The 20,288-nt window shown below is 33.3% G+C and overlaps 1 protein-coding gene across 1 annotated transcript in view; it reads left to right on the forward strand.

Annotated features, from left to right (window-relative positions):
* The window catches only part of SUZ12 (SUZ12 polycomb repressive complex 2 subunit), a 39,083-nt gene that overhangs the window by 13,830 nt on the left and 4,965 nt on the right, over positions 1–20,288 (forward strand). Inside the window, exons 5-13 of the mRNA XM_004684876.2 lie at positions 309–358; positions 5,833–5,918; positions 7,892–8,123; positions 9,058–9,151; positions 13,735–13,840; positions 17,109–17,286; positions 19,207–19,298; positions 19,502–19,645; positions 20,066–20,223. Coding sequence (XP_004684933.1) covers positions 309–358; positions 5,833–5,918; positions 7,892–8,123; positions 9,058–9,151; positions 13,735–13,840; positions 17,109–17,286; positions 19,207–19,298; positions 19,502–19,645; positions 20,066–20,223 — 1,140 coding nt within the window. The remainder of the gene's footprint in view (positions 1–308; positions 359–5,832; positions 5,919–7,891; positions 8,124–9,057; positions 9,152–13,734; positions 13,841–17,108; positions 17,287–19,206; positions 19,299–19,501; positions 19,646–20,065; positions 20,224–20,288) is intronic.

Here is a 20,288-nt window from a genome sequence, read left to right on the forward strand (position 1 = left end):
ACACTAAAGCTCAGTAAATTATATTGCCTTTTATCTGGTGGTCTTTTCTAACTCCTTGCCTTTTTTGTTTTTATTTCTGTGTGTGGTGGTTTTTATTATTTAGTTACATGCATAGATACTATTTTGGATCTCATACTCAATAGGGGAAGCAAGGAGTAATGAGCCTATATAGCAGTTAAGAATGAAAAAATTGAACATTTTACAAATGGGCTGAAGTAGCTTTGATATCAGTGTTTTATATTTTAAAGACTAGGCTATGTCTTACAGAGCATTAAAGTGATAACATTTTTTTAATTTGTTTTGTTTAGCCTGTCAGCTCATCTGCAGCTTACATTTACTGGTTTCTTCCACAAAAATGGTATGTGCTTTAAAGTGGACGTTCTAACACAAAATGCCTTTGTGAATATAAAATTTTTATTTGGGGAAGGGGAGTTTATAAAATTACACCTAATGGGAAAAGATTTAACTTCAACAACTTACTGCTTTGGTCACTGATAGGATGTGGAGATACTGATGTTACTTGTATCTTTTTGAACTTTAAAAGTACAGTGAACCCTTGAATAATGTGCAGGGGAAGGGACACTAAACTGGAATATACATTTTGGCACCCCAGACCTTAACTATTAATATCCTGGAAGCCTTACTGATAAATAGCCAATTAACATGTATGTTGTATATGTGTTTTTATATGTGTTTTTTTTATTATGCTTATTTTTGCATCAATTTGTGCCTTTTCCCATCTCAGCTACAATCCCCATGGACTTCCCATTACCAATTCACCCATGTGCCATCACCATAGTCCAGTGCACTCCCTCCCACCTCCATTTTTGATCCCATTCCCAACACCACCCCAGTAAAATGTCTGTGGGTTATAAGTTGTTCTTTTTTTAGTCCCCCCTGGACCTTTGCTCCTATGAGTGAAACCATCCGATATTTTTCTTTTTCTTTCTGGCTTATTTCACTAAGCAGCTAACCCTGCCAGCTCCATCCATATTGCTGCAAAAGGCATTAGTATCTTTTTTTGATTGCTGAGTAATATTCCATTGTATATATACCACATGTTCTTACTCCAGTCATCTACTTTTGGGCATTTGGGTTGATTCCACATCTTCCCTTTTGTAAATAAAGCAGTAATAAACATGGGAGTGCCGGTGTCCTTTTGAATCGGTACTTTTGTGCTCTTTGGGTAGATACCTAGGGGTGGGATTATTGGGTCATATTGCTGCTCCATTTTTAGCAGTTTGAGGAACCTCCAAACAGTTTTCCATAGTGGTTGTATTAGTTTACATTCCTACCAGCAGTGCACATCTCCACATCACCAACATTTATTGTTGCTAGTATGTTAAAATGTGCCATTCTCTCTGATGTGAGGTGGTAGCTCGTTGTGGTTTTAATTTGTATCTCCCTTGTTACAAGTGATGTTGAACATTTTTTCATATTTTTAAAATCATATTCTTTTTTAAAATCAAGTAAGTTAGAGAAAATGATTTTAAAAATCATAAGGAGAGACTAATTTATAGTCCTGCGTTTATTGATAATACGTTTACATTGTTTACAAGAACGTGCTACAAGTAACTGGACCCAAATAGTTCAAGCCTATGTTTTTCAAGGGTCATCTGTAGTTATTCTTAAATTTTAGTCTGTACAAAAATGTAGTAACAGTTTAAATACATATTTTAGCATTTTATAAACATTCAGGGTTTTGGTAGAATTTAGGAGTTTGCATTTTAAATAAAACAACTGAGATAATTTTTAGAAGTATATTTTCTGAAGAACAAATTTTAAGAAGTTCTGCTTTAAAACTTTAAAGTATTATAGGTAGATTTTATATGTAAGATCTTTTTCTTAATGTATGGTTTTCATACTTCTTTACTTATCCATTTAAGTTTTTTCTTTAAAAGACGTATTTGTGGGAAGCCCACAGGCATTACAACTGAGATGGGAAAAGGCACAAAATGATGTAAAAATAAATTATTATTTTTGAAAAATGAAAAAAAAAATTATTTATGCATATAAGAGCTGGGGTATAGGCCAAAGGTGAGGACAAGAGTGGGGAGCAGAACAGGCAGATTGAAATATACTGCTGAGGAGAGCAGTGATGAGCCAGGAGAGGTATGTTGTGTCATGTGGGTAAGCTCCCTGGCCAGGGATCGAACTCATGCTGCAGTGGCTGCTGGTCCCTTGACAGTGCTGAGACTTAACCCTTTGGGCCACCAAGGGGCCCTGATCCATTTAAGTTTTAAGTAGGTCTTGAAAGTGTTAAATTAGTCAGTTACATGATCACTCTGGAAGGTTCATCTGATTCATACCTAACTAGATAAAATTCTCATTCTTAACCTCTCTAACTCATCCTTTTTTCCGACCTGTTTATATATATAAAAAAGGAAAGAAAGCTAGGGTCCTCACTGGTAACACAGGAGGTAAAGTCTCAGTGCTATGAAGCTATTACCAGCCATTTTGGCATGAGATCGATCCCTAGCCAAGGAGCTAACCCACATGGCACAGCAGACCTCTCGTTGCACCCACTGCTTCCCTCAGCAGTGTATTTCAGTAGCTGTTCTGGTCCCTACACTGTCTCCGGTGAATCCTCTCACCACCACCACCCCCTACCCTATCCCCCTCCCCACACGCACACACCTCTGGCCTACATCCCAAGTCTTGTATGCATAAACTAAAAATCTGGGGGGAAATTTTCATGAAATTAAAATTTCTTAGATTTTGCCATTGTTCCAGTATTTTTTAAAACTTTAAAGATTGATGGTATAATTTTTAGTTAATTGTCTTAGGATCTTAGAGAAGTGAAGAGTCCTTCGTATTTCTGTTACTGCATCGTATATTAAAAATGGACAGCTGAAACAATAGCTGCTACTAATAGACTATATCAATATGTTAGAGATAAGGAAAATTACATAATCTTAAGTGTTTATTAGAAGAGGTGAAAGATTGCTGGGCAGTGTCTGTTGAATTAAAAAATGGATAAAATGACTAGCTTGTCCCTCCCTAAATTTGTGTCTTTCCTTTGATTATCATGTGGAATAAAATTTATGACACATCAAGTTCATCATCCTTGATGTTTGGTAAGAAATGTTACTAATGGTTATATAAAAAGAGTTTGATAACTACTCAGGATTTTTATGTAAGAAATTTGCAACCAGGTCTTAATATGTATTAGCAGTTAATATAGCTTCTACTTTTGCCTGAGTACTTGTCCATTTTTTATATAGGAGTAAATAGCATTTTCATATTCTTTTTCTCCCAAGTCACTTATAGTCATCTAGTAGAGACCTTATTTCTAATTATTATGTTTCCTATGGTACTTCTAAAGTATGTGAACTCTAATTTTTGTTTTTTGGTTTTTGTTTTTTTATTTATTATATCATTCTCCATTTTGTGTATATTTTCCTCTTGGTTATAATCCCTGTGGACTTCCCAACACCATTTCACCCATGTGCCATTACCATAGTTCTGTGCACTCTTCCCATCCCAGTTTTGACCCCATTTTCCTCTCTACCCCTGTAAATTGTCTCTGGTTCATAGTTGTTGTTTTTCATTTTTTAATTTATTACAATTGCTTTTTTCCCCCTTGATCTCTTACACTCCTGCTATGAGTGAAACCATCCAGTGTTTTTCTTTTTCTTTCTGGCTAATTTCACTAAGCATGATTTTGCCAGCTCCATCCATATTGCTGCCAAAGGCATGGGATTATCTTTTTTGATTGCTGAGTAATATTCCATTGTGTATAAGCACCACTTTTTTTTTTTATTCATACAGAACTGGGGTACAGGCCAGAGATGCAGAGGGTGAGAGGATTTACAAGAGACAGAGTGGGGGACAGAACAGGCAGATCAACAAAGTACACTGCTGAGGGGAGCAGCGGGCGGGTCAGGAGAGGTCTGCCTCGCCATGTGGATCTCCTCTGGGGCAGGCGGGGATCGAACTCATGTGGAAGTGGCTTAAGCTTCTTTGTGCTGTGCTTTAACACGCTGCGCCACCAGGGAGGGCCAGCACCACATATTTTTAATCCAGTCATCTATTTTTGGGCATTTGAGTTGATTCCACGTCTTCCCTATTGTAAATCAGCAATAAACATGGGGACACAGATGTCCTTTTGTGTGCTTTGGGTAGAGAACTAGCAGTGAGATTGCTGGGTCATATGAAAGCCCATTTTTAGCAGTTTGAGAAACCACACAACTTTCCATAGTAGTTGTACCAGTTTGCATTCCCACCAGCAGTGTAGAAGAGTTCCTTTTCCTCCACATCCTTGCCAAAATTTGTTGTTGCTAGTTGTTTTAAGATGTGCCATAGAATCTTATAATTTGACTTAATTGGTACATTAGTCCTTTTTCCCAGACATGTATAAAGCGCATACATATTATAATTGATATTAATGAATTTGATGAATATTGAAATACTGAAATGAAGTTAATTGTAAAGTCCAATTAAACTTTTTCCTGTTTACATAAAAATAATACAGGAAATACAAAACTTTAAACTTCACTTGAAGTTTTTTGTTTGTTTTTTGTTAATGAGAAAGTAAACTCTACTCATATATCTGTCTCCAGAAAAATAATTTCCCATTGTAACTTTGAAATTAATACAAATTGCTTCACTTTTCTATTCAGTGATTTTTCTTTTTTTTAAAGAAATAATGTTTTAAGAACCCAGGTTTTTAGAAAACCATCTAGATTTCTGAAATACAGGGATTTTTTTTTCTTTTAAATGAAGATTTTTGTAGCAGTTACTATTGAAACTGCTTAGTATGAATATGAAAGGTTATTGGGGTAGTATTTTCATTGTGATTTTTTTTTCAGAGTTTTTATTACTGCATTTTAGAGACTGGATTATTTGTTGCTGTATAAAATGTTTGTCTCTTGGTTACATCTTACAAAGGGATTGATTCAAATATGTTTTTTTTTGTGCACACCCTGCATAAGAATGCTTTCAGTGAGAAAAGCTGTTAAAAATCTTAGAAAAAGATTATTTCTTTAGATGTTGCAAATTCATCTCTTAGAGTAGTTCTACATATTATTGAAGCTCAATGAACATGTGATTAAATATTTAAAGTTTGGGACTATTAATACCTTAAAATATTAAAGACAAATTCAATAGAAGTACTTTGGAAATTTAATTTGCCAAGAGACTTTGTTAGTTGATAAAGAGGACTGCTATTTAAAATTAAATCCTTAAACTTTGTAAAACAAAAGATTTCTCTAGTGGTAGTCTAGTTTTTTGCTATCCCATGTAGATGTTAGAGAAGTTCTAGGAAAAAAATAGAGGAATAGTTGTCTTAGTTATGAAATGATATTATTACATAACTTGTATATGTTTATTATTTAGTGAAACCCATTTTTATATCTCTTTGGTCACAAAGGAATCAAATAACTTTAACATTCTTACGTTCAAAATGAAACATATATAAGTAGTAACAGATATAGTCTAGTAATATAGCCTGAATGTAAGTACTTTTTGTAATAACAGATAGTGAATGAATTAAAGGTGTTCATCTCCATGTAAGAGTATCTCACCTGAACTATATTATTTGTGCATTCCATCAGGAAGCTTTAACTATATGCCAAAAATACTTTTGATTTACAGATTGCTGTATTCTTTTTTATTATCCTGTGTGCTAAATCTTTATTTGAACCAAAAGAAACAACAGTACATAGGAAGGTAGTTGTCATCGTTTTATGAAAGGTTTATTTAATAAGTAAATTACTTTCGATAAATACTTTAATATATTTGTGGCAAATTTGGAAATGATTGGCGGGGGGAAAGAATGAGAAAAGGTTTGAGAAGTCCTCATTATTTTTCTTTTTTGTTTTTTCTACTTAGATAAGCCATCACAAAATTCAGAAAATGAACAAAATTCTGTTACACTAGAAGTCCTGCTTGTGAAAGTTTGCCACAAAAAAAGAAAGGTAACATGTAAAATGACACTGATAGGTTAACATTCTTAGTTGAACATGTTCGGGTACATATATGTTGCCTTTTCAAATCTTGCAAACATAAATATACTGAATTGTAAAGCTTCTGATAAACCGCTTTTGCCACCCTCTCAGGTCTTCCACATAAAATTTCTCCTAAAGTAGTTTGATAATCAAAGGAAGGTTTTTTTTTTTTTTTAAAGATTTATGTATTAATACATGCAAGATATTGGGTGTAGGCCACAGGTGCAGGAGGGTCAGTGGATTCACCAGACAGAGTGGGAAAACACAACAGTCATATCTACTGAAATACACTACAAGGTGAACAGTGGATGAGAAGCGGTCTGATGCACTGTGTGGGTTAGCTTCCTGTCTGGGAATCAAACTACATGCTTCTAGTGGCCCTTGTGGCTTCATAATTCTCAGTGCTGCAAATTAACCGCTTGTGCCATCAGGGAGACCCAAGAAGATATCTTTTAGCATCTTAGTACATACAATATTTTTGATTTTTTATATATATTTTTTAATACTTTCTTCACAACTTATTTCTTAGCTATTTGTTTCCATTGAAATTTTAAATAAGGGCTAAGAGAGAAGATCCCAAAATGTTTCTCTCTTAAAATACTACTATTGTAGGCAGAGAAATACTATTGCCACCATTGTCAGTCACTGACTTATTTCTTCAGTCTTTTATTTATAATATGAAATCGTTCATCACAAAAAGAAGTGGCTATGATGTTTAAATTTGCAGGGCAACCCACCAGAGCTAGTAGATAAACCTTTAGTAACTTTAGGTCCTTGGCTATTTTAAAAGTCAGTATGGGGCCAGAGTTTAAGCCTCAGCGCTATCAATGCTATAGCCTGGAGTTCAGTCCAGGTTAGGATACTTGTGTGCAAAAATAAACATTTAAAATAAACAAAATAGTCTTCAAAAAAATAATACCATATGTATAGAGGTTCTTAGGGTTGTGGTTCTTCTTAAATCACAGTAAGGTGATACAAAACTTAAAAAATTGTGCTAGACCATTGTTAACAAAGAAAATTGAGGTAATCGGAAATAATAGTAGATGTTAATTTTTTGAAGTTAAGAAATAATCACTCCGCATTCTCACCCAACCTCCATCTAAGTATCACAAATAGTAAAATGAAGCTTCCTTAAAGATACTTTTTTAGGCAAAAATTTGAAAGTATAATATGATCCTTTTTGTGATTAAAAAAATAATAGACATAAACTTTTTCTTGAAACTATGCACAGCCATCCATTAACACACTAAGTTGTCTCTGAAATGTAAGATCTGTGGGTAAAAGAGACCTGTATTTCTCATTTTATATTCTTTTGTGCAATAGAATTTTTGTTAGACCCATAAATATTTATATTTAAAAGTTATTGTAAAATATGTATATTCTTGTTATAAAGGTCCTCTTTTTTTTCTTCAGAAAAACTGTACTTTTAGCATAACTGCCTTTTTAATTACAGAACATTGCTCATAAGATAAATATTAAGTAACATTCAAAAAATGGATTTTCTGTTTTATAATATTTGTTTACATTTAGGTTGTAATCTTTTTTCTTGCTAATGGGTCTACATTTATTTGTTAATAAAAAATATATAGGAAAAGATGAATTTACTTGAATTTACTTAGGATTAACATCTTAAACTGGATCTTAATTCCATATTTCCAATTTTAAACTATTTCAGATTACCTTCAGCTGAATGTTGGATTTACTATATTACTTTACTTGCAGTGGGAAATTTTAATTGTTTAGTATTTAGAATATAGTTTTTGCATTTTTTTTAAATGTTTTGCTTCATCACCATTTTCAGAACTATATTTAAATTTTAGTATGCCATTTGGTAATCATGACCTCTATTCCATGTTCCCCATAGCTGTAATTAGAAGTTTTATTGTAATTTTATAATTTCATATGCGTAAATAAATATAATTTAATAATCTTTGCCTTTACAGGATGTAAGTTGTCCAATAAGGCAAGTTCCTACAGGTAAAAAGCAGGTGCCTTTGAATCCTGACCTCAATCAAACAAAACCTGGAAATTTCCCATCCCTTGCAGTTTCCAGTAATGAATTTGAACCTAGTAACAGCCATATGGTGAAGTCTTACTCATTACTATTTAGAGTGACTCGTCCGGGAAGAAGAGAGTTTAATGGAATAATGAATGGAGAAACCAATGAAAATATTGGTAATTTAAATCTTCTAATAATTTTACTATCTTTTGTCTGTGGTGATTAAGATGACAGTGAAAATGATTGATCCACTATATCTTCATAATATTCTTAATTGCTTACAATTTTATTTATTTCAATAAAAAAGCAAAAAAATAGCTTTTTCAAGAAAAAAATGGTTTGGAACTAGAAACAAATTGCATGTGTTCCTATAGAATGGTCTTTATTTGCAGATCTCTTATAGCCTAATGAGATAATTTTATGGTAGAATGCCTTCACTCTTAAGACTGTTGGCTAGGCTAGTGTGCTATAGTAAATGTTTAATCTGTAAGGCTACCATTATTACATAATGAAGCTTGTATTTCACATAGTTGAATATATTGAACATTGAATGGAAAAGACTGGTACTCAGATTAGTCTCAGCAAACAATTTTTCCTCTTCCCCTTCCTCCCCCCACCCCCATTTTATTTTTAAAAAATTCAAACATGCAGAGCAGCTGAAAGAATTTGGTGGTGGATACCTATCTCCCCACCACTTAGAGTCTATAACATTTTATTATTCTTGCTTATCATGTATCTATCAGTCCTTCTAACAGCTAGGAATCCACTATAGGTATAGAGGATACAAAGAAAATTAAACCATCCAGTTCTGTCTTTCAGAAGTTCATAACATAGAATATGTAGATAGAAAAGAAATGAAAGTAACTATGGAAGAGGATTTCCCCTTATTAAGTCAGAGCATTCTGAGAATTTGTAAAAATACAGGATGAATGAATATGTCATAGACTCACATGGTAAAATGACAAAATTAAAAAGGATAAATATGGGTGTTATATTGCAGCTTAAGTGTAATTAGTGCTTTATTTGGGATAAATGTAGCTTGTCAGTGAAGCAAAAATAAGACATTTTTGCCAGAATATTTGATTCATAAGAAATGCTTATCAAATTCAGATGTCAATGAAGAACTTCCAGCTAGAAGAAAACGAAATCGTGAGGATGGGGAAAAGACATTTGTTGCCCAAATGACCGTATTTGATAAAAACAGGTAATGTTGATGGATATGCATCAATGTTCTAGAGATTTTTGTTCTTCTGAAGCAAAATAATGTTATCACTGTTCATAGTGAAAAAACAAATTTATAAATATTTTTAATCTCATTGGAAGCAATAAACAGATGAGGACTCTTCTGTGGCACAGTTAAGATTGTTCATTTGACAAATATTTTCTGAATGTCTATTGTCAGTCACTACTTTGTGCAGTGAAAAGACAACAAAAAGGTTCTTGCCTTAATGGAGCTTAACGTCTTAATGTAGGGAACGTGTAATACCACTAGAAAAGTACATCAATGACTATAACATGGTGTTGAATGCTGTAAAGAAAAGAAACAATAATTGTTTTATAAAGGAAAGCCTGAGAAAAGGTAATATTTGAGCAGAGACCTGAATGAAATGGTCCACATAAAAGTCTTGAGAAGTGTATTTACTAAAGTGAAGGTAGAAAATCTGTGTAACCCTTGTCGTGTGACTTTACACATTTAGTACAAGGTAGCAACACTTGAATTTATAATCATCTCTGGTTTTCATTTGGGAATGAAGCATCTTAGTGCCAGTAAAGGAAGATAGCAAAAGCAAATGTAGCTTTCTTTTTGTCAGTTAAATAATGAAACTTCTGACATGCCATGATTTCTTGTCCCAGGCCACAGGTCAGTCAGGTACAGGAAAAGAGCCAAGAAAAGCAGCTAGTACATTCCTCTTACTCCTTAAAAAAAGTACTAGATTGTTGATTTAATGAAATCACTTATTAGGCAACAGTGGTGAAGCCTTTTTATAGGAAAGCAAAGATGATTAGGAATTACATAGATTGTGACTACAGTGTTGTCTTAGATTTGTCACTTAATGTTTCTTGATACTACTGATAAAATTGATTGTAGGTAAGAGATGTAAAGGGGTAACAACAAATAAAAATGCCCCAGGAGACAGTGGTTATGGCTGTGATTATATCTATGTGGCACACTTCATTGATGTTGGTAAATGTTCTCTCAGTGTGATGGCATTCTTTTTAGAACTCTTTCTGATAAATATATATATATATATATGTCTTAACGCATTTCTCTGCTGCTTTTTGTGTAATGAAAAAAGTACCATGAAGAAACCCTGAGAGGGTTTTCCCCCAATTTGGAAATTTTCCAGTCTTCTGAAAAAGTGTAACAGTGTAGATAATGTCCTTCACCTAGATTCATAAGTCAACATTTCACCCTCCTCCCCTTGCTTTGTGTTTTTTTATTTTTATGCTGTACCATTTGAAGATAAAAGAGATTGTGACAGTCTACTTAATTGCTCACTCCTAAATTATTCAGCCTGTATTACCATAGAACAAGTACAATTCCTTTCATAATCACAACACACCTCTCATACTCAGAAAATTTCACATAGTATTAAAAATATATTCATCTCTATGGTGATGGCACACAGATGATTTGGTGATGGAAAGCCAACAGGGATTACATCTGAGATGGAAAAAGGCACAAAATGATGTAAAAATAAACTTATATTATTTTTTATTAAAAAAAAAATACAGTCATCTTTCCCAGTTGGCTCCAGTAATGTCCCTTGTAGCTGTTTCCCCTCTCCTCTTAGTTAGGAATTGTGCTCTGTAGCTGGTTCTCAGTTGTCACACCTGTTCAGTCTTTTTGAATTAAGAATAGTTCTCTACCTTTATTTTTGGACTACAGTGTTTTTGCCTTTGATAACACTTTTTTTTTTAATAAGTATAGACCTATAGTTTGTTTTATTTTTTTTTTAAGATTTGTTTATGTATACAATAACTAGGGTACAAGCTGGAGGTGTGGGGAAGGTGTGAGGATTCACCAGAGATAGGGTGGGGAGCAGAAAAGGCAAATTGATGGAAATACACTGCTGAGGGGAGCAGTGGGTGGACAGGAGAGGTCTGCTGTGTCATATGGGTCACCTCCCTGACCTAGGATCAAACCAAGCCACAGTGGCTACAGATAGCTTCATATTGCCGAGCTTGGGTCATCAGGGCGGGCCCATACCTATAGTTTTATGAAACGGCTCAATCTGGACTATCATGATTATGTCCTTACTACTGGATTCATTTAGGCAGTAATACTTATATTGCTGGTATGTTCTTTGTGCACATCATAGAAACAAAATAATAATGAGGTTCAATTACTTGGTTAATATGTTAGTATTATTTTTCTACTATAATGGTACATTTTGCCTTTTAACTATGTAATCTCTGGTAATATATGGAACTGGGTAAAATGTCATTTTCCTCCTAATGTCTTTTTGCCCAAAATTGAGCATCCACTGATGATTCTTCTCTGAATAAATTACTTGGACCACACTTGGCCAAATTGTAACTTTCTATCATTTCTCCTACAGTCTTGGTATTTTTTTGTAAAGAAGACCTTTCCTTCCCTCATTTTTTTTTTTTATCAGTACAGGTTAACTATTCCCACTTGTGTTCACTTTTTTAATCTATTCATGTTTTTAATAGTTGTCCCTAATTTGGTCAGAAAGAATCCTCTACCAGATTTCTATAGCCTTATAACTTTTATTTGTCCACCCACTCCTCCATGCACCCATCTTTATTTTCTGAAATAATTATATATTCCAAACTTACTTTTCCTATCTCTGTTCTGGAATTGACCATTTCTTCAAGGAGTCTTGGTTCCTTTTAGTAGAGGAAAAGTATTTGCAAGCCATGATCTGGGGTAACATGTAAAAGTTGTTATAATATCAGAGAGGTTCAGGTCTCCTTGAAGAATTGCCAAAATTCAACACCCTCCCTCGTGACGCAACAGGTTAGGACACAGCCCTGCAACTCTGTGTGAGTTCAATGGCTAGCCCAGAGTTGATCCACATGGCACGGCAGACATCTCCTCACCCACCCACTGCACCCCTCAGCAGTGTACTTCATCATTCTGCCTGTTCTGGTCCCCACTCTGTCTCTGATGAATCCTCTCAGCACTCCTGAACCTCTGGCCTGTACCCCAGTTCTGTATGTACAAATAAATCTTTTTTAAAAATTGCCAAAATTCAAAAGCCTATTGGAAATATATGAAATAGTGAGAAAAATAAAGTGCTTCTTTGAGAGACAAAAGAGCTACCGGGTCATAATAAAGATAAACCAGGGGGAAAGTAACAGCAACTCATACTGTAATATCCCTGAATTTAAAAAAGATATAGATTAAAAGGAAAATACTACAATATAATAGAAGATTGAACAAGGGATATAATAAAAATGTTGCAAAAAAGAATATTTTGTCCTTACACAATTTAATAAGACATCTAAATATAAAAGACTGAGATGTCATTTTTTCACTTACCAGTTTGGCAGAGCTCAAAAAACTTGGTAAAGCACTATTGATGAGGCTGTGAGGGGGAAAAAAGCCCTCCTCATACATTAAAGGTAGGAGAGTAAATTGGATTATAACTATCAAATGTACAATCATAAACTAACATTTGTAATCATAAAAACACATGAGGGAAATGCCATTTCAATTTAAAAGCATACGAATATATTGCTTAGTCAAATAACGTTTTTAGAAATTGACCTTTTAAAGTAGCTTTGCAAATGGACTTGAAGTGGGCTAACTTCAAGTAATACTGCATAAAGACAGATTCTTTTAATTAAAGCCATTTGATGTTTAAGAGGTGCTTGGAGTCTGTAATTCACTTGCTAGCTCTAGCTAATTGTTATCTTCAGTCAAGTTCTCTAATCTTTCTTTGCCTCAGTTTAGAAAAATTTAAGAGTAATTGCATCTACTTCATACAGTTGTTGAAAATATTAAATGAAACATTAAAATTTCTAAAATAGTGCCTGGCACATAGTAAGCACTCAATAAATGTTAGCGATTATCACCTGACAGAATTTCTTTAAGACTGATAAAAGAGAAGCCAGAATTTTGTTGTATACAATATAATTACTGAGCATGATTGACGAATGGTATTTAGTGTAGTATAGGTGCCAGTGTCATATACACACTCACATATATGTACATACACATTAAAACTGTACTATCAGTATGGGTATAATTTAATCTAGCCAGTATTTCATTTATCCATGAATGTTTATTGAGCACCTATATGTGCCAGGTGCCCCCAGGATCTTATATAATTACCAGAGTTGTCCTCATAATCATTTCATTTACTGGTCAAGTACAAAAGTCAAGAGTTCTAGTTCATATATTTACAATAGTTAAAAATAACAAACATGATTATTAGTGGTTCTCTTAGCCAGGTATTGTAACACTTGTCCCATTTTTAAAAGTACAATGCCTGCACACATGTTTTATACTTAATGTTTAAAATTTAGCAAATGTTGAGGCCTTTAGGTATATTATACTTGAAGCATTTAAAATTATATCTGAATACCTGCAGTAACAAAGTAGTTATTTAGTAATAACTAATGCTTATTAGTGCAAATCATTAAAATTGCTTTTGCCAGGAAGAGACTCTAGGAATATTTTAGGTATATCTTGTTGGATTTGTAAGCTAGTTTATAAATTTAATAAATGCTTTTTAGTATAAATCTAAAAATGTAGAATTTGTGTACTTAAAATAATACACAGGTTACTTTAAAGTGTATGTGTTTGTCTAACAGGCGCTTACAGCTTTTAGATGGGGAATATGAAGTAGCCATGCAGGAAATGGAAGAATGCCCAATAAGCAAGAAAAGAGCAACATGGGAAACTATTCTTGATGGGAAGGTATGGATAACTTAGAAGGTTGAGCACATTATAGTTACAAACTCCCATTTTTTTTTATTGATGTTTTCTTCCCCAAATGGAAATTCATGTTGGAATTAGAGAGTCCTTTGTTTTTGTACTTCGAAAAATAAGTGAAAACCATCTAGTCAGTATTTAATGGAGGGCATTGAAACTACACTGCCAGCTGCTGGTCTCCACTTTCTAACTGTAGCATCTGGCAGTCAGTTAAGCGTTTCTGTCTTGTTTTTTTTTTAATCTGTAAATTGAGGTATCGAGTTGATTAATTAAATGAAATAGTTAAATATATTTAGCACCGTGCCTGGCATAAAATAAGTGCTCAATAAATGTTAATTGCTATTTCAAATCCCATTCATAGTAATAACAGGTAACAGATGATGACTAATAATAAATTTATCAGGATATCTGCAGGACTTAGATGAATCTTTCTTGAAATAACTTCTGAGACTTAAAGGCATACATACATTTCTTGAGTAAGTAAACTCAATAGAAAAACAAAGTCACTTAATTCCAAATATTATTAGGTCATTTATACCATCACAAGTAAAATCCTAGAGAATTTTTAAAGTTGTAAAATTAGTATCAAATCAACCTAGAACAGCATAAACTAAGGGAAATTTATGCGAAAGTTTTCTGAAAATACTTACTAGATAATGTAGCATAGTGTAGAGTTAAAAGAATTTCTATGGTATAAGAATAGATAAGCAGATGACAGAAAATTAGTGTTAAGATAGTATTTTATATATCATATATGATAAAAGTGGTGTTAGCTTTCTGGGAAAGATAGATTGTTCATTGTGACAGAATTGGCTTGAAGGCACATAAATGTACATGTAAAGGTTAACACTGCATAGTTTCAGAAACATACATGTGAATATTAATATAATTCTTCCTATGAGGAAGGCTCTTTTAAGTATTATCCAAAAAGTAGAAAGCATAAAATAAGAAACTGATTAAAGTGAGTTGTATTTGTTCTGCAAAAAAAACAAAATTAAAACATGATGGACTGAGAAAAATTCATTTTCTGCATACAGAAAGCTAATACTAATGAATACATAGTTTTATGAGTCAGTGATAAAGGTGTAAACAATGTAATCTTAAAAATGGCTAATAATTCTTAAAGCAACAAGTATAGCGAGCAAACATATTTAACCTTACTATAAAAAGACAGGGAAACAAAATCAAAGGTTCCACTTTTGACTGCTTGTTTGACAGTGATTAAAAGATATCACAGTTTCTAATTAAAGATTACTCAATAGTCATGAAATAATTAATGACAGGTATATTCTGAGAAATGCATCGTTACGTGATTGCATTGTATGGATGTCATGGAAAGTAATTACACAAACCTACATGGTATAGCTTACTACACAGCTAGGCTATAATGGTAACTCCCATTGGGACCAATCCTGTGTTGATTAAACATCATTAAGTGACTGTAAAACTATATGCAAGAATAAGTTGGTACAACCTTATTGGAGAGAGAGTGGTATATGCATATATATTTTCATTGTATTTGTAGTCATTAACAATTGCATGTCTCTGGTTTTATTACAAAGTAGTAACTGGTTAACTGAAAAGATGTTAGCAGGTCTTATCAAGATGTTTTAAACAGTGAAAAATTGAAAACACTTGAAATCTGGACTAGGACAGTACTTTGACAAAAAGTTTTCCATAATTGCATAATGATACACATATTCCCACATTTTCTAAAATTAATAATAGTGATTGCCTCTAAGTTATAGAGCTTCAACTATTTTTTTTTTTATTTTGTACTTTCCTACAGTGTTTGAATTTTCTATAGGTATTTATCTTATGCTTTAAAATTTAATCTGTAAGGAACTAAGGACTATATATCTAGTTGTGTTTTTCCCAAGAAATTATCTGAAGCATTATAAAGTTGACATTCCTTTAATCCAGAACATAAAAATTTGCTTCTTTTTAAAAATTGACATTTTCAGTATGGGTTCCATAATTTATTAAATTAATACCACTCTTATCCATAATTCAGTTAACTTTTGACATACTCAGAAATGATGTAGTGAATATACTTTTTTATGTATATATTTGTATTTCAAGTATTTTTGTAAGATGCATTCCTAGATACAGACTTCATGTATCAAAACTAGTTTATCACATTATTTACCTCATCCCTGTCTACAATTTATATTTTTAAGAGGACTTTTATAATAAAGCTGTAGAGGAATTTGGGCTTATAAAGCAGTAAAATAAATAGGAACCTATTAAAAGCTTCTATAAAAGGAAAATAGCATGAAAGTAGTCTTTGAAGAGGTTATTTGGCTTTCTGTATATGTACTGAGAAGTAAGTATTAGAAGTGTGGAGAGCAGTTAAGATGCTATAATAATAAGGCAACAAGAATCTATATTTGATAATTATATAAGAAGATGAATAAGGGTCAAATGTAATTTCAAAACTTTTAGCTTAGGATCACTAGTAAATGAGCATGTTAGGAAGAAAAATAGACATGGGAAGGAAAGAAATGATAGCTCAAGGTAACATAGATGTAATCCAAGTGGCAATGTCCAGGAGGCAGCTGGAGATTAGAGTTTTACAGCTCAAGTATAAAGAATGGAAAACCAAGTGTGTGATCACCAGCCTAATAATTATGCCAGTGAGATCAAGACAGATGACTAAATACCATTTAGGAATTAAAAAGACAAAGAAGAATTGTAACTGAATAGAGGTGGAGGAAGAAAAGCAGTGTAGGTCAATGTCACACGAAGGGAAGCAAGGGGAATTGTCAATGTAGCTGAGAGGAGTCAAGGAAATTTTTATTTCCACAGCTGTTCACATTACAACAGTAAAATAATTGGTCATCTAAGAACACAGGTTGTAAACTAGGGGACTTTGTACTACAGTTTTGTTGTTGTTAAAGATATTTTAATTGTTAACATACTATTGATAAGATTTCTCAAGAAAATTTGAAATTCTAAACTTTAAAAATCTGAAAGTCTGGCTGTGCTGGACCAGTGTTAACACTTGGCAACAATTCAGTTATAGTTGATGAGTGGCTGGCACTCTTAGATAACCCAAATTATCCACGACTGCAGTTTCTGTGGTGCACTACATTTAATTTACTTGTCTGACCATCCTATAGGCATTTTGAATTTTCAAGGAGAGAAAAATCTGTTGATTTAAATCAAATCTACACTTAAAATAATTTTTTTCGATTCATTATATATATCCTCACTTCTTTTCACGGTTGGTTTTTTTTTGTTTTGTTTTAAGAGGCTGCCTCCATTTGAAACATTTTCTCAGGGACCTACGTTGCAGTTCACTCTTCGATGGACAGGAGAAACAAATGATAAATCTACAGCTCCTATTGCCAAGCCTCTTGCTACTAGGAATTCAGAGAGTCTCCATCAAGAAAACAAGCCTGGTTCAGTTAAGCCTTCTCAAACTATCGGTAAGAAGACGTGGTTCTTATAATAATTCTTTGTAGAATCAGGATTTAGACTTCAGAATAAATTGTCTTTGGCTCCATATTAACTATAGTCTGGGAAATTTTTTTTTTGAAATTACAACTTCAAATTGTAGTTTGACTCGCTAATACAGTTATAAGCCATGGTAAATTAGGATTCTCTTATTTTAAAGATTTATTTATGCATACAGAACTGGGGTGCAGGCCAGAGGTGTGTCGGGGCGTGGGGCGGGGTGAGAGAATTTACTAGAGACAGAACGGGGAATATGCAGATGTACTGAAATACACTGCCGAGGGGAGCAGTGGGCTGATCAGAAGTCTGCCATTCCATGTGGGTCATCACCCTGGCAGGGATAGAACTTGTGCTGTAGTGGCTACTATATCTTTGTGCTTTTAGCCCATTGTTACACCTGGGAGGGCCCAGGATTCTCCTATTTTTAAATGTAAAGTTTGTGTTGAAGAATTAATCACCAGTGCTTTACCTAAAAACCTTTATGGGGGCTTTGCTGGTGGCCTTCAGGGGTTAAGTTTTAGCACTATTCGCCATGTCCTGAGTTTGATTCCAGGCTAGGGAGTTAACCCACGTGGCGCAGCAGACCTCTCCTGTCTCTTGCCCACTGCTCCCCTCAGCAGTGTACTTCAGTGAATCTATTCTGCTCCCCATTCTGTCTCTGGTGAGTCCTTTTCACCCCTCACACCTCTGGCCTATACCCAAGTTATTCTACAAAAAAATAAAAACTATCGTGTCAGAAGTATGTTAAAATTTTCAGTTTTTAATTTTAAAAGCATAATTTAGCGTATAGTTTAGGTTCCATGTAAAACAACTCCAACTGAATTTACAAGTAGCCGCACGTGAATTTAAGACAAGTTTTTTTCACTAAATAAATTTACTTTAAAATCACAAGTATATAGTTGGTTTTCAGAGCTTTTAAGATTGTGAAATTGAAGCTATAATGGTGAATTCAACATTTTTAGAGTGGTTTTACAATTTCAGGGCTGGAAGAGGTTCAGTATAACTTGAATTTTACTAGGTTAAATTTTGCAGCATATTTTTAAGAGGCAAACATTTACAAATGGAATAAACTGTTGAGTTGCAGTTTGGGTTACATTGTGTCTGAGTGTATCTGACTTAAGGGGATCATTGTTCTTGACATGAGAGCATCATTGTTTTTTTATCTTAAGTCTTTAAAGAAGCCAGAAAGCTTAAAGAATCTGTCTTTGATATCGACCACTCATATCCAGTCAGTGCATACCAGTGGGTATATAAATCAAATTAGAAAGAGATACAAAAAACAGGCTAGGATTAGGAGAAAGATTTCTCAAACTGTGGTTTTGGGTACTTTTAAAAATATTTTGAGGTGGGTTAGGTGCAAGTTTCAAACAACTGAGGAGAAAAAAATTTATAAAAAATTGTACATGAAATGGTTAGGTTAAAGTGAATTAAAATGATGTTAAGTCTGAAAATGAATAACAGCGGTTATCTTTTGGATTTGGATTGATAATTATACTACTATTTAATTTTTATTAAACCAGTAATAGTAGATGGCTGCTAACTACTATATACTAGGAATATAAAAACTAGCCAAAACCATACTTTCACCTCACCTTAAAGTATTTAAAATAACATACAATTACATACAATTACTTGGGGTTATTTTTATAGTGACTTAGGGTATGATTTTTATAGGGGAAAAAAATCTTTTCAAATCTGCTTTCGGGTGCTGGTTAAAGACAATTGTTCCTATGATCATCATTTGAGGGTGAGGACAAAAATTGTGTTCAGCACTACAGAGTTCTGTGAAATCTTGAATGTTTAATTACTTCCATGTGACACATTATTGTGTTATTTAGAACCAAGTATTTTTATTATACAAATAATGTACATCACAAATAATGTATTTTCAGCTGTTAAAGAATCATTGACTACAGATCTACAAACAAGAAAAGAAAAAGATACTTCAAATGAAAACCGGCAAAAATTAAGAATATTTTATCAGGTAAGCATAGCTGACCCTTATTTTTTTTAAAGTGTCTCTGTTTTTGTATGTTCATATGAAATATTTTGGCATTTTAAAGGGAAGGAATTTCTCTGACTTGATACAGTCTTTTTAAGTTGTTTAAGCTATTTTTAAAGATGATAATGAATCATTATCTTGAGATACAAGCTGGAGCTTTCCTGGTTTTTTTCTTTGTTTTTAAGTTCCTTTATAACAATAACACAAGACAACAGACTGAAGCTAGAGATGACCTGCATTGTCCTTGGTGCACTCTGAACTGCCGCAAACTTTATAGTTTACTCAAACATCTGAAGCTCTGCCACAGCAGATTTATCTTCAATTATGTTGTAAGTAAATTTCTTTCTCATCAGTAAAATATATTACAATTGTCTTTCAAAAATTGTACTTTGAACAAAATACCAAAAATTGCTGTATTTGGTGGCTTGTGTGTATAAATTACAAAACTGATTCAGAGTTTACATATAGTTGTACACTGCATCTATATTGACTTGTGTACTCACATGAACTCTTTAAGTGGTAATTGCTTTATTCAAACAGTAAATTGCATGGCCAGGATTGTAACACATTACCAGTTTTGACTCCAGATCTTCTAACTTCACCTAGTTCTTATATCTGGATTATTATTATTTTCAGAACGTCAGTATCCCAAATATACTTTTTTAATTAATTAAATTTGAAGGGAAAATTTTAGGATAGGATAGTTAATAAGTTTTCTTTTCCTAAACACATTGCCATTTTTATTACAGTATCATCCAAAAGGTGCTAGGATAGATGTTTCTATCAACGAGTGTTATGATGGCTCCTATGCAGGAAATCCTCAGGATATTCATCGCCAACCTGGGTTTGCTTTTAGTCGTAATGGACCAGTAAAGAGAACACCTATCACACATATTCTTGTGTGCAGGTGGGTAAAATAGTTCTATGATTCTTATTGATGTTGAAGGGACAAGAGAAAGCCAGACAGAGCTA

The sequence above is a fragment of the Condylura cristata genome, unplaced genomic scaffold (assembly GCF_000260355.1).
Source record: "Condylura cristata isolate star-nosed mole 26May11 unplaced genomic scaffold, ConCri1.0 scaffold00017, whole genome shotgun sequence".
Taxonomy (NCBI): domain Eukaryota; kingdom Metazoa; phylum Chordata; class Mammalia; order Eulipotyphla; family Talpidae; genus Condylura; species Condylura cristata.